This window comes from Megalopta genalis, chromosome 3 (assembly GCF_051020955.1).
Source record: "Megalopta genalis isolate 19385.01 chromosome 3, iyMegGena1_principal, whole genome shotgun sequence".
NCBI lineage: Eukaryota > Metazoa > Arthropoda > Insecta > Hymenoptera > Halictidae > Megalopta > Megalopta genalis.
Genome location: NC_135015.1, coordinates 8,672,919 through 8,686,678, shown reverse-complemented (window position 1 = coordinate 8,686,678; position 13,760 = coordinate 8,672,919). Strand labels below are relative to the sequence as shown.

The window sequence follows — 13,760 nt, the reverse complement described above, 5'->3', positions numbered from 1 at the left end:
CAACTTCACAATTTTTCAAACAGAGTCATATATTTGTTAATACACTAATCGATGCAGCTCGCCATTGCCTACAAAAGACTTACTAAGATAATTATGACAAAAAGGTCATTAGTTGTGGTGAATATATTTCAATTTGTACTTTTCTAACACAGCATTACTCCTTTACTAATGATAGCTTTGCGTAGACGGTAAAAGAGATCGTGCGCGTATGTACAGTGAACCACAAAAGTAATCGAACACATCTTAAAACGGAATAACTTTATTCAACGATTGAATTTTTTTGAGACGCCGGAAGGATTGGTTTATTGGACAAGTAGAAAACGACGTCTTTTTACCTTTGTTATCTGAAATAAAATAGATCTCGGTAACTAATATGCATGTTGAAAATGTCATGGAAATTGGCGTTGACGTTGTTACGAGCTATAAACAATCAAAGATAGCGTAAATCGAAATTTTTCACGACTGTCGACCAATAACTAAAAAATCTGGAAAGTTTTATATCTTGCGATGCACCTGCAGCTCGTGAAGCGATTTCAACGCAATTTGAAACAGTGTCCAAATATGTTTGCAATTCACTGTATATAGATCGGGCTTTTCCTATCTAATCGTAGAATGTCGTCAATATTTTTAAATTTTATGTATTTCCGAATTCACTTCGATGCTAGTCTTCGACGCTTCTGGAACGTCAAGCAGCTGTTGTGTTGCAGCTTGAATGTTCTGCAACCTTACGGTCAGATGTTCCGTGATAGCAGAGATCTTGTTCTTGGGGCCTAGAGTTCCGGATCTTGTCAGCGTCGCCAAAAATCGATTATCCGAGACCCACATCTCGTTGTACGAAGCTTGCTGTAATTCGAAACGTCGATACAATTACATATCCATCAGAAGTTCATAAACAATTTTCACACCTCCATGCAGATCATTTATCTTTAAAAACAATCATTTTTCTGATCCGACTATATGTTTACTGTAACACAAACTACCCTGCGAACGTCGTATTATATAAACCCCGCACAGTAACTATGAATGCTTTCGTGTTTAGTTTGTAAAGTTACATAAAAACTGCAAACAACTTTACGCGATTTTTATACCAATATTTGCGTAAAAAAATACGTTCGTTTAATATTTTTTTAGTAGAAACATTTTTATGATATTCGAGATATACATATAGTCTAAGGGTATGCATACTTTTTGTGGTTAACGTATCAGTTTTTCACAATTAATCGTCATGTTTCATAGTGGTGTTCATAGCCACCTGCATGCATAGTGATTTCTAAAGTTAAATTATCAAAATTAAGATATTTCTGAAATGACGGATTTCTAAGTAAATATTAAATTAAAAATCCACCATTTCATATGCAATAACTCAATACAGTAAATTCTCCCTAATTGACGCTCAGATCGTGCACAAAAATGGACAAGCTGAGGGTCACACACGCACACACAACCAGGGAGAATTTACTGTATATACTTTACTTAATTAGTTATTCGAACCACCACTAAAAAACTAATTAAATCACGAATCCTGCTTTCAATCTCATTAATAGCTTACCAAATGAGAAGGAAGTTCCGGTTCGACGAGATGGCTTCCGTAAGTCCCGAAGTAGAACGGAGCATAATGGCTGCAGTTGTTCAGATTGATGGCTCTCTGGACGAACAGAACTTCGCCGGACACTTTATTCAGCTGCGGCAGGGACTTCAAGTCGAAACGAGCGGTCTTCTTCATCTGCTTCTCCGCTGCCGGCAGATAATGCTGAACTTTGACCTCGACGTTGCACTGTCCAACCGTGGTGTTCTGTAGGACGTTGAAGATGCCGTCTGGGACACCGTTCAGATCGACACCGATGTGCAAACACTCCGCGATCAGCTTGAGATCGTTCAGAACGCTGACGGAGATCCTTTCGGGAACGATCAGATGTTCGACGCCGCGCTCGTTGAACTTGATCTCGAATCGGCCCGCGTCGCAGAAACGCTTGTAGACCTCCTCGGGCATGTCCTGCTGATTGTCGAAGGTCAGGTCTATGATCTGGCCTTCGCAATTATCGATGCGGCAGCTCAACGAGTCCATGTGCAGCGGTCTACAGTAGAGGTCCATCGCCGTGTGGTTCGACATCTTCGAGTCGTCTGCGTTCTCTATCGAGAATGGGGTCGTCGTGTACTTCAACTCCACCTCGAAGACGAACTCTGGACCATGGGTCCACATGGTGTCGTCCACCGGCAAGCGGGCGGCTAAAAAGAGCACAATAGTTTGCATCCCTTCTGGTGGATTTTCAGTTTTTAGCGTACGGATGACAGAGTCAAGCAGTTGCAATTTAACGCGTTCGTCATAAGCGTTTCACGTATGATGTTCACGATCATAAAATGAAAACGATTAGATTTTATGGATGTTCGTATGTAAAGGCATAGAATAATCTGCAGGATATTCATAACTTTTGTTTTACAAAGGGGATACGCTGCATTTAGCGGAACATTTAAATAAATGAAAACCATCGACAGAAAAGTGAACTCTGTTCAAACACAGTGAAGTAGGTTGTGATCAAGAAAATTTACATCCACCACATAGGAAGGGTTACTTTGTTTTGGGAATGGGATGCTGATGTGATTAGTGCGTTATTGAAGAGATAACGTTAGACTGTATTTATCCAGACAATCTGTGAGTTTTAGCGCCATGCACATTCGATTAATAGATTTATTAAGTAGCTTCTCCCAAGAGTCCTGTGATTACGTGATTTACAGTAATTTTAACATAAATAATCACAAACTAATTATTTGCAGTATTAATCTTAACAGCGTCAGAATGCAGTGTAAGAACGTTAGAATATTCTTAGATCGTTAGAATTTGAATAAGCGGATGACAGTATCATTAAGTGCAGTTCCTAACGTCTTTATATTTGACTTATTCATTTTTGCCACGAACGCATAAAATCTGCGGTCGGATTAATAGAGCACGCTAATCATTGTTACACGATAATTGAACGCAAACGTTGCTCCTGAACAGTCTACGACGAGGTGGAGTGAGAAACTAATTTGAATCCCGGTACAAGCACGACTAATCCTCCGATTAGTATTGCAAGCAAATATTACGATAGCTGAGCACTGGTGAACGTAGCATTAGATAACGTTATAATTAATCGTAATTTGTCATGCGCGTAAGCAGTTCCTGGTCCGATTTAGTAAGATTGGCGATAACGACGGCTAAATGGAAAATTGGCTTACTAACCTAAGAAGAACGGAATTACCGAGGCGAGCATGTCGCGGCGCTGCTTTCAACTGGTTTAACACTCCTCGTCGTCACGAAGGTCCTTTTATATCGCCGGTGTGCTCTGGCGACCTCGTAATTTCATTAAGCTGTCCCACCACCGGCGATATAATTATCGTCGCAGCTCGTGGATTATTCGCGAATCCCGGTCTTTGGGGAACAATGCGTAACGCCGATGATTTTGAATCAAACCGTGTCGCGACGTTAACGAATGACAAAGAGGTTTTATGAGGGATGCTGTCCGAAATACGTGCTCAAATTAACCATCGTGGTTAACCTCGTTCTAATAAATTATTTTGCCCGTCCTTTTTGTTAACGGAAATCATGCTGCAACTTGCAATAGCACCGTCGGACTAACAATGCATTTCTGCGAGCATATAAAATAGATTTCTTATTACTGATACTTTAATTTTCACTTCTCCTTAGTAATTCTGAGAATAATTCATTGAAGTTAACGAATAATTTTCTGTCAATTTGACAACAATTTGAAAACATTCAAGCAAACCTTTCAACGACCCGAGAGAATTCAAATGTAGACCGAGAAGTCGGTCATAGCTGCTAACAGCAATGCCGGTGTTGAAACAGGGAATGGAGCATAAAATAGAAAGCACAGGAGGATATCGTTTCGTGTAACATGGTTTTAAGTAATCATAATCTTTGCATACAATTACATACTTCTGTTATGTATTACAAAACATTATAACTGATCATCCGTGTTGTAAACTCCGTCCGACCGATCTAAGCGATTATCTCAGAGGAAATTGTATTCCGGTCTGTCTCTGTAGGCCAGCGTCGCACTGTGTTCGAAGGACAGGTTTGGAAGTTTTTCCTTGGCAGGCTCGATTCCCGTCAATTCGACGCGTATGCCGGGCGAGATCATGGTCATTTGAGCCCGGTTATTTATCTTCAGGTCTATTTCGGTTTGGCTCGTGAACGTGCTCAAGCCGATATGCATTTTGGTCCGTGTCTTCTGCTGGGGAACCGGAAAATTCAATGAAAGCTCTCTGCATTTGGGAACTTAGAAAATACATCATAGTATCAGAATTTGGCGATGCGCAGTTTTTAAGCACACGATATTTAGCGGGAAATAGATGAAAAAACTGTCTCATTTGTCTTTCGTAAACCAATTTAAGGCGATTAGGACGCGAAAACGTGTTGTACAGTGATAAGATTAGGTAACAAGTGAGCACTCTAGAGAGAGCAAAAAGTACGCAAGACCCAAAGGCATTAACCCCATGCAGTACATCGACGAGTCTGACTCGTGATTGAGATTTCTAGTAATAACCCGTTGACCCCTTGCATTATGATTTCTTTCACAGCTGCGTCGACTAGCTCTACTTCGTCCTTAACTCTCGAACGGCGGACCTTTCTGATAAAATGTAACTCAATTTTTATTTATCAATTATTTTCGACATATTTTTTTTTGGTATTCCTTTTAGATACGTTAGCTTTTCCATAGGCTTCGTTAAAACATGTGAGAAATTGAGATTAGTTGTCAGGAACTTGACATTCAGATATCAATTTTTCCAGTCTGGGTCCGAATGGACCCCGAGTCCGCCGTTCGAATGTTAATAATATCCTTAATAGAACAGAATTTTTGTTCATTGCATGTCTCGATTTACTATCACTCGCAGATTTCAATATAGCAAAAGAATTTGTTTCGCTTTAGGGGAAATGAAAAACATTTATGTTCAGTAGATTATGTACGAAACCATCGTCACAAATCTGACTCGTTGTACGAATGTTATTTAGTTATTTTCAGTCGCGATACGATTCTGTTCCCTCGTGATCGATGTAAGAAAAAGTAAGCTCACAATAAACAGATACATCTATGCATTGTCTTCGAAGAAATAATTGCAGTCGAAAATGTTCCAATTGACGCATCTACGAAGATAATGGCACTATAAGGGATTAACAGCAGGAAATGCTCGGAAAGGTAGTGGCTACGTACTTCTGTCACAATCGTGTCATCGACTCTGTAGTTCTCGCACTTATTGCGGTTAGTCCACTTCTCGATGACTACGGTCGCGCCCGGCCTCCGTTCGGGCAGCGACAACACGTTCAGCTCGTAGTTGCGCTTCTTGTCGCAGTTGTTCGCGAAACAACCGTCATCGTTTCCGTACTGCAGAACAGTGAACAACGAGCTGCAATTGCCTAGTACGTGATTCTCAGGCGCGACGAACGTCGACAACTCGTCCGCATGCCGCAGGAGATCCGCGCCGACGCTGAGCTGCTGAAAAATGGACCTGACCCTGTTCAATCTTTTGTGACCAATCGGTTGTTGGAACCGGAAGCTCTCGATTCCGCGCACGCTAAACTGGATCAAGAACTCAGGCTCGACGTCCACTATCTCGGTGACAAGGCCGTACCACGTTTTCACCAGAATTTTATCGATGCTGCAAATCAGCTCGTATATCGATCTCTGACGACAGATCACGTCTGCCAGCGTGAGGTCTACCTTACCCAGGTCTACCTTAGTCGACGTCATGTTCGCGTGGAAATGGGACACCAATCCGTGCTGCCATTTCGCTGGATTGTTCACCGTGACGTTCGCCGCTGAAATAGCCGAGAATTCGCGATTACGATATTTTATAGTAAACTTGCTTCTTTGCTTCGGCGTGATTCGACCCGCGTTTGCCACCTTGATAAGCAAGTCATACAGAGAATGGGCAACGAATATAACGCTTTAACGAGACATATCCACTTGTAAAGAAATATGAGAAGTACGCAGTCATAGAATTGTTTTAGTTTCCTATGTGCTGACAGTGAACGTGTTAAAGTGTAAAGCGAAGCGTTCGATTTATACCGTGATGATCTACACGAGATCATTGTTTGGATGTTGGCGCAGAAGCAAATGTACGCGCGTTTGGGAATCCGCGATGCGGTTCAATAAATAATTAACTTTAATTCCATCGAGAAAACGCCAGAAGTGGAAGGAAATAATACTCGTTCTTTTAAAGAAGAATTTGTCGATGATCGACGAACGTATCGAAGAGTCTGTTTCATTTTTCATCTTGAGAAATGTTTGTCAGATTAAAATGATCTGTTCACTGTCCCAAGAAAGAGCACGGCAAGAGACGATGACGCATAGTTAGTCCACGAATGAAGCGCGATGATTTAATGTAACCGCGACGAGAGATTGTAAAATGTTAATTATCGGTCTGCAATAGATTCGGTGGAAGTGTTCGCCGTTGAGAACCGAATGCATCAACAAAGGTTAACGCGGCAAGCGCAGGCTTGAAAGCTGATTAAGACTAATTGGCTTACCGACCTAGGAAGAATGGAATTAATACGAACTTCATGTTGTTACTACGTGTCTAACTATAGAAGTGCCGTCCCAGCGGTCGAAAGCTCCTTTATAGAGGTGTTCACAATGGAAAGATTACGACGCACACGAGCCATCTTCGTCTTCGAGCGGAGTCCGGTCTCTTAATTCGACGTGATCCCAGTTTACGGCGTAGTTGAAAACGCATGCTTATTGCGTACGCAAAAGTGAATCTCTATGCGCGATCGATCACCTGATCTTTTTTGCAACATGGGTGCATGAAACTCGACAGAAAATGACTTCGAAAACCGAAGAAGCGTAAATGACTAGTTTCAGAAATATCAACCCTTTGCACTCGAAGCTATTTCAACTGAAAATATAAAATCATTTTTCTAACTTACAGTATTTAAATATATTTTATATGAGAAAATGCATTTTATGCATATATGAAAATTGACTCTTGGGACTCGCGCAATAGTTACACTCTTAACAATTTTTCAATTTGTTAATATCAAAATTATTAGGAGATATAACAAATATTAGTGGTGCCTCAGAGTCGCCACTCGAGTGCAAAGGGTTAACGCAACTGATTAAACGATGTTAATCGCTAATCGAACGATGTATTTTTAATAACAGATGGAAGAAAATGGCTCGCTTCCTTATTCACGACGATGATATTGCTAGGAAAATTATTAAACATTTTTATGCGCTTGCCCGTTCGTGAACATATTAAAGTTTTAGAAAATTTGCCAAAATATTTTTTATTTATTTTTAAATATTCTGCAAAATATTGCAAAGTACTAATTCATATTATTCACTGTTGCATCACAATGAAGAGTTTTACACGAAACTATCATTTCCGTTTAAGACGTTTTTGTCACTGATCACAGATGATTTATGTTTCCGTCCTGCCCGTGTCGAGCAAATGAACGATCGTGCAGAATTAACAATGAGAGCTTGAGATTTGCAATGGTCAGTTCGAAGATGATTTTCATGGGCTAAAAGTAGAACGAATCGACTATCAATACGGTTCGGCCTAAGTGTTAGAATTAGCTTTCGCTTCGGCACTGCAACGACCGTAATCTGTCCTATGAGTGACTCTTGTTGCCGAAGTGTTATTCTATTAAACTCGTTACGCAGTTAATGCAAGAGGTCATTCTTGTCACGTTTGGATTATTACTTTCTGAGAAGTTCACCGCGATCGTGTCACGAAATCCTCGTTTCCGGGTCATGCGCGTTGACTCATTCAGAGCGATACGTTTGCTTCGACGAGCCAGATACAACCGATGTTTGATGATTGCAGGCTTCCTGTTTAGAAATCAGCCGAAATTACGATAAATTCTCATTGCGTTAATGGTAGAAATTAGTTCTTTCCGATTGACTTCGTAGAACTAGTACAACTGTTTAAATATTCGTCGGTACATAGAGTGGCTCCTAATAACGCGCATATTCGGTACTGCATGCCGTTCGCATTCATTGTCGATTTTTAAAAATCGCGATCGAAACCACTAAACGGTTTGCCCGCTATTTTATTTATGCAAATTTCCGTATTTTCACGTAGCGGGGATTTGGATTTTTAGCAAGTACAACTCATTGTATTTTCATCATTATTAACTTTTGTGCGCATGTTATTGATTTTACGATTAATTTAGGACAATAGAGAGAATAATTTCTAACAAATAGAAATATTAAAATAAGTAACAATAGTCGTTTAAGCGTTTAAACAACGACTTTGTACTTCCAAGGTATTAAGTAAGATTTCCACCGCGGCTGACTTTCGCTGGTTAAATCTACTAGCTGCAAGTGGTCACAGTCTAATATAGACACAGTTCAAACTCTTCTTACTATCTTTGTTCATGCCAGATCATTATGCAAATTCCTGTTTTGAGAAATCATTTCGTAAAATCCGGGATAATGTTGTGACGAGAATAAAGTGGAAACCGTATGAATGTTTATTATTTGTATTTCGAAATATATCAGAAATGAGACGAAAATGCGTGAATACTATTAACGGTGTAGTAAAATAGGTAGGTGGCACATTATTTAAGGCATTATTTACTTTTACGTAATTAGAAACTGTATTTAAACTCATCTATAACAATGTAACAATTTGCAACAGCACGCGACGTCAACTAAAAATAACAATGCAACTCTAAACTCATTAACAGTCTGATGATTCTCTCGCAACAACTTTCCTAAAACCTTATCACTTTATGCTTATGATTAGACCGCTAGTTTAATGCATTTGTAGCATTATTCGTTTCCTACAACTCAACGTGGAAATACATCTAATGAAACTTCCAATAAGTCAAAGAAATGCGCGTTTCCGATAAATTACATAGCCGATCGAAATTTATATCCAAACAAAAATCACAGTCTACTTACAACCATTTACACTCATCGTACACACTCGATTCCGACATTTACAATGGTAGAAATTATAATTAGTTGTCAATCGAATTCCGATCAAACTTTATCGACCAGCTTTCCTTAATTTTTCGAACGAGTATTTTCATCGAATCAATTCAACGTGTTCTCGTTCTTTCATATTGCAGGATACATTAAATATATTTGAAATTGTGCTCCAACTCCGTCAGCGAACTTCGATAAAAAAAAAACATGAATAAGATGATTATTTATTAGACTTTATTATCGAGAAAATAGATATTGAAAATAAATTAAAGGTTTTCGTTACAGAAAACTAATTGATTCTATTTACGTAGCTATCATTATAGACTGCGGTTATTTGAGCAAAATAAAAAGTGGCCAAATTAAATATAAACGTATTTTCGGAGAATTTGAGCAATTTTCAACTCTTTCAATGGTTTTACAGGCTTGTATTTCATCTGCTGATTTTCAGAATAAATACACAAAATCTGCAGTCTAATTGTTGCTCGTAGTAGTCGTAACTTTCAATCGCAAGTTTTAGATCAGATCGCAGCTTATTCGGTGTCTGACTTTCTCGAAAATAGAGTCTCGCAGAGCCCCCTGCATTTTACACGAATCCTAATAATTCATGTCCACCATGTATCCTTTGACACTGACTCGTGTTTAGAGCTCGACGCTTCTAAATCCGTACAAACTAGTCGACGCTGGGTACACAACTTCCGGCATCTCGCGCTTAGCTGGACGAACGCTTTTCAGTGTCAAGCTTATCTTTTGACGAATCTGCAACGTTTTGGGCTTTACCAGTGCTTTCATGCTGCCTGTCGATTCCGTTTCCGCGTATAGCCCTGTATTTGATATGTGCATGCTGGAAACCGACGTAGTCTGGAATCAAACGGAAATAATTAGATCTAATTGGAAACATTCTCGTTTAAACGGTAGCTCGAAATCTCTTGGTACGATAATTTTCGAAACGATCTACGCTATATTTTAATTTCACATGCGTAATCTATAAAATATAAGTGTTATTTAATCTTTTCACAGTGAAATGAAATTTGATACTTCTGTTATCAAAATATAGAAATCATAGTAAATGAAGATGAACTAGAACTAAGAATAAAATTTGTCTCGTTTTATTAGGAAAATTATTATTGATGAATTAGTTAAATATGTTCACTGTTAAAGGTCACGTAAATTCGATCGTTCTCAGTTCATAGTTTAGTTGCTAAACCTACATCTTTCAGTTTAACAGATTTATTTATGTCGCGCGAATGCAAGGCTCATAGCCGAAGATTGCTTTGAACATATATTGTTCAATTTGTGATATTTATGCAAAATACCTTCTACCGTGATCTTAATACGCTTTACAATACGAATACAGTAATTTCTCCCTAATTTGCGATCAGATTGCGCACAAAAATAGACAATTTGGGAAGAGGAGATACGATCATTCGAGCCTCGCGGCCCATTTTTATAGTTTTCGATTGTCAATAATTATAAAAATGAGGTACAAGGCGCAAATAATCGTATCTACTCTTCCAAATTGTCCATTTTTATGCGGAATCTGAGCGCGAATTAGGAAGAAATTACTGTATAACAGGAGTATACACAGTGGTTCGCGAAAATGTTCGTACACCTTTAAACTTTTTTTTAAATAATAGAAGAACTAGTCTACTAGACAAGAGTTAAAACGAGAGATTTTTTTATTTCTTTTTTGTCATTACAAATAATAGCAAAATTTAAAAAAGTATTTCAGTCATTGTCTACTAGACTAGTTCCTCTATCGTCTAAAAAACAAATTCTAGTCATTTAGTCCAATTTAAAAAAAAAGTTATTACATTTTTAAAGATGTACGACCACTTTTGGGAGCTACTCTAAATGATATAATCTGAATGCTATTTATAAAATATGAATATAAGTATAAAAGTATCAAAAATAGATATTTCTTCCATTATACTTTTTCATTTAAATTCAAACTGTATACCTAACTTCCAGGATCATCGACAATTCGCATCAAGAGATCGAGCAGCTTGCAAGAACCGATCAAAAATAAAGTATATCAACTGCCTTACCATATCGATTAGCCTGTTCTTGTTCTCAAAATCAGGGTTGTCGTCGTACTCGAAGAAGTGTATGTTGCTGTCCGGGCACTTCTTCATCTGCCTGACCTTGTCAATCTTCAGGGCGGTTCTGTTCAAGGGCGTGATCTCGGGTCGGCTGGGTTCGAAGACGATTTCGAACTGTTGATTCTTGTCGGCGGCGGACTTGGTGTAGGCGATCCTGGACATGTCGACCTCCACCTTGCACAAGCCAACGCTGGAGCTCTCCATGCTGACGAACCGCTGCGAGCCCATTTCCGGCTCGAAGCCGATGTGCAGCTGGCTCACCACGTCCCTTAGCATGTCCAGTCGGGCTCTCGAGATGTTCCTCGGGATTACCAGGTTCTCGATGCCTCTCGAGTTGAACCTGACCTCGAACGGGTCGTCGTTCATGATCGCGGGATTGACCGGTTCAAATGTCGTCGGCACAGGACACTCTTGGAGAACCTCGGACCATTTCTCCTTGGACATCTTCGCGTCCTCGAAGTGACAGCTGAGCGTGTCGCTGCCCTTCGGCCTGCACCTCATCTTCGACATCATCGTGACGCACGAATGACTGTTGTCGTTGAAGGTGTACGCTACGTCGAGGTTCAGCTGGACGTCGTAAGTCCATTCCGGCCCGTACAGCTGCCATTCCGACGTTGGCTGCCTGGCATTCTCGTCGATGACCACGTGCGCGGCTGCAACCACAGTGCGTCGCAAATTGTGCAACAACTCCGTTAACGCGGTTTTAGGGTACGTTTACGAGGCCTGCCCGGAAAGTATCCTTCTTGCGAACATGCACACGCGTCCGAATGTATGTCGCCATCGTCTCAAACGGAATAACTTAAACTGTTAAAATTGGTCGAAATGACTTGAATGGTTTTTCAGACGTTAGACCGATTTGTTTCCTAGAGAACGAGTATATAAACATTCTTTTAGATTGCAATCGGTTGGGATGATGCAAAAATTAGAAAATGATATTTTCCAACTGTTTTTATCCGAGCCTATGACAACGGTTTAAAAAATGTGTTTTGTAGACGCATGTTAAAAATTTTATCGCAATCGGTTGGCGCATAGTCAAGGTACAATCACTGAAAGAAGTAAAAATTGATTGAAATAATTAAACTACTGTTTCCATGAAGTTTAAATGTGAACAGCTTGTAACAACGTCAACCGATTCCAAAGGAATTTCCAATGAAATCAAAAATCGAATAGTTACTTTTCGTTTTTAAACAAATTCTGTTCGAATCTACAGCCAGAAGAGCCTCCGTGCAACCATAAGGACTGTAGTATTCGAACACCTTTTAAAACGCTGTAACTTTTTTAAAATTGGACTGAACGACATGAATTTTTTTATAGGATAGAGGGACTAGTCTACTAGATAATGACTGAAATGCTTTTGTTTTTTAATTTTGCTATTACTTGAGATGATAAAATAAGTAAAGAAACTCATGTTTTTGAACATTTTTATCTGAACCAATAATGAGAATTTAAAAAATGCTTTTTGTAGATCACTATAACATATATGCAGGTCGAAATTGATTAACGTAAAGTCAAGTTGCAAGCGTGAAAAGGTTTTAAAAATTACAGACTTCTCACACTTGTTGGCCGAAAGTGTAAAAAATCGGAACAAAACTGTGACTTTCATTCGGTCCAATTTTAAAAGAGTTGCAGCGTTTTGAGAGGTGTACGAATACTTTAGTCCGTCGCTGTAAGTATTTTTCGAATAACAATGGACTGCCCGAGAGTTCCAGGTCCCAAGAAAACTGTCAGGAGCTTACCTAGGAAGAATGGAAGAATTGTTACCATCGTGTCGTCCAGCTCCTAGTAACACAACTGATGCGACAGCATCAATCTGTCTCCCTTTTATATGACAGAGAACTTGATTCACTGCCGTCTCCTTGAAAACAATTTCATTAACGACCGCTTCCGTGCGGAATATCATTCCTGCAGAGCTTTTCCGTGTTGTCCCGCACGTCGACTGTCAGTTTCCGCGGTCCGACCAGAAAATCGACTTCACGAAGACGTGGTCGGCACGCGAAAAATTAATTGTGCGGATCGAGCCGGATAGAGCGATCTCAGTATCTCGATCGTTATAAACGCTTCCTCTAAGTGTCTTTTAACACGTTCAGCGCGGACAATCAACCACTAAAATTCCCACAAAGTCAAAGCAATTTAATTTTAATTGAACCGAAACTAGAAAGTTAAAATTTACCGTAGCGAACGACGCTAGAACTATTTCGCATCCGAAATATTCTAGTCGAATTCAGTTTGTTCGAATATATCACAATGAAAACGAATTTTCAAAATTGGTGAAAAATTAGCGTCAACCATATTTGACCGACGCGGCGCGCTCAACGTGATAAACGATTTAATAATAAATTCTTTTGAGAGTTTTGCGTGATCTGTTCCAGCGATATTATGAAGAATATTACGAAGAATGAAATTGAGAACGTTGATATTTCTGAAGTGGTGAAATTTTTGTGATCGCTAATATCAGCAGAGCATTGGACATTTGTAAACGTTGCACAAAATATTATAAATGTCATTGAGTTGCAAGCGTAAAAATGATCTGGTTCTACGAATTCAGTTAGGATTTATTTCAAATGCGCATAATTGTGTGCAACTGAAAGATTCTTAGTTAAAGGATCACTTCAAGTTAATAAAAGTAATAACTTTTTTGTAAGTGAATGCATAGGGGGTATTTGACAGTCGTGTTTTCTTTTTTTTTTAAATGAAATCATACAGTTTTTTTATGCACTGATGGATGCAA

At 39.3% G+C, this 13,760-nt stretch overlaps 3 protein-coding genes across 5 annotated transcripts; all 3 read right to left on the bottom strand.

Moving 5' to 3' along the window:
• Window positions 1-11: 11 nt before the first annotated feature.
• LOC143259057 (uncharacterized) lies at window positions 12-3,362 on the bottom strand. The gene is made up of 3 exons (XM_076519863.1): window positions 3,218-3,362; window positions 1,550-2,226; window positions 12-843 (listed from the first exon to the last, which is right to left on the bottom strand). Exons 1-3 carry the CDS (start codon window positions 3,246-3,248, stop codon window positions 628-630), a joined length of 924 nt encoding a protein of 307 aa, XP_076375978.1. The 5' UTR covers window positions 3,249-3,362; the 3' UTR covers window positions 12-627.
• Window positions 3,363-3,876: 514 nt separating this feature from the next.
• On the bottom strand, window positions 3,877-6,868 carry LOC143259058 (uncharacterized). 3 transcript variants are annotated; one of them, XM_076519864.1, is made up of 3 exons: window positions 6,528-6,868; window positions 5,208-5,812; window positions 3,877-4,229 (listed from the first exon to the last, which is right to left on the bottom strand). In XM_076519864.1, exons 1-3 carry the CDS (start codon window positions 6,556-6,558, stop codon window positions 4,008-4,010), a joined length of 858 nt encoding a protein of 285 aa, XP_076375979.1. In that variant the 5' UTR covers window positions 6,559-6,868; the 3' UTR covers window positions 3,877-4,007. The 3 variants fall into 3 exon arrangements, with proteins under 3 accessions (XP_076375979.1, XP_076375980.1, XP_076375981.1); XM_076519865.1 differs by having other exon boundaries at window positions 3,877-4,226; window positions 6,528-6,789; XM_076519866.1 differs by having other exon boundaries at window positions 6,524-6,678.
• Window positions 6,869-8,466: 1,598 nt separating this feature from the next.
• On the bottom strand, window positions 8,467-12,927 carry LOC143259056 (uncharacterized). The gene is made up of 3 exons (XM_076519862.1): window positions 12,769-12,927; window positions 10,979-11,685; window positions 8,467-9,791 (listed from the first exon to the last, which is right to left on the bottom strand). Exons 1-3 carry the CDS (start codon window positions 12,794-12,796, stop codon window positions 9,573-9,575), a joined length of 954 nt encoding a protein of 317 aa, XP_076375977.1. The 5' UTR covers window positions 12,797-12,927; the 3' UTR covers window positions 8,467-9,572.
• Between the last annotated feature and the right edge of the window lie 833 nt (window positions 12,928-13,760).

Excerpts from the sequence above, each read along its gene's own strand:
- LOC143259057 (XM_076519863.1), bottom strand. The coding sequence starts at position 3,248 with ATGCTCGCCTCGGTAATTCCGTTCTTCTTAG. Across the intron at positions 2,227-3,217 it reads GGTAATTCCGTTCTTCTTAG|CCGCCCGCTTGCCGGTGGAC; the intron begins GTTAGTAAGCCA and ends TGCTCTTTTTAG. Across the intron at positions 844-1,549 it reads CGGAACTTCCTTCTCATTTG|CAAGCTTCGTACAACGAGAT; the intron begins GTAAGCTATTAA and ends TTCGAATTACAG.
- LOC143259058 (XM_076519864.1), bottom strand. The coding sequence starts at position 6,558 with ATGAAGTTCGTATTAATTCCATTCTTCCTAG. Across the intron at positions 5,813-6,527 it reads ATTAATTCCATTCTTCCTAG|CGGCGAACGTCACGGTGAAC; the intron begins GTCGGTAAGCCA and ends CGGCTATTTCAG. Across the intron at positions 4,230-5,207 it reads ATGACACGATTGTGACAGAA|CAGAAGACACGGACCAAAAT; the intron begins GTACGTAGCCAC and ends CCGGTTCCCCAG.
- LOC143259056 (XM_076519862.1), bottom strand. The coding sequence starts at position 12,796 with ATGGTAACAATTCTTCCATTCTTCCTAG. Across the intron at positions 11,686-12,768 it reads AATTCTTCCATTCTTCCTAG|CCGCGCACGTGGTCATCGAC; the intron begins GTAAGCTCCTGA and ends CTGTGGTTGCAG. Across the intron at positions 9,792-10,978 it reads AGAACAGGCTAATCGATATG|ACTACGTCGGTTTCCAGCAT; the intron begins GTAAGGCAGTTG and ends GTTTGATTCCAG.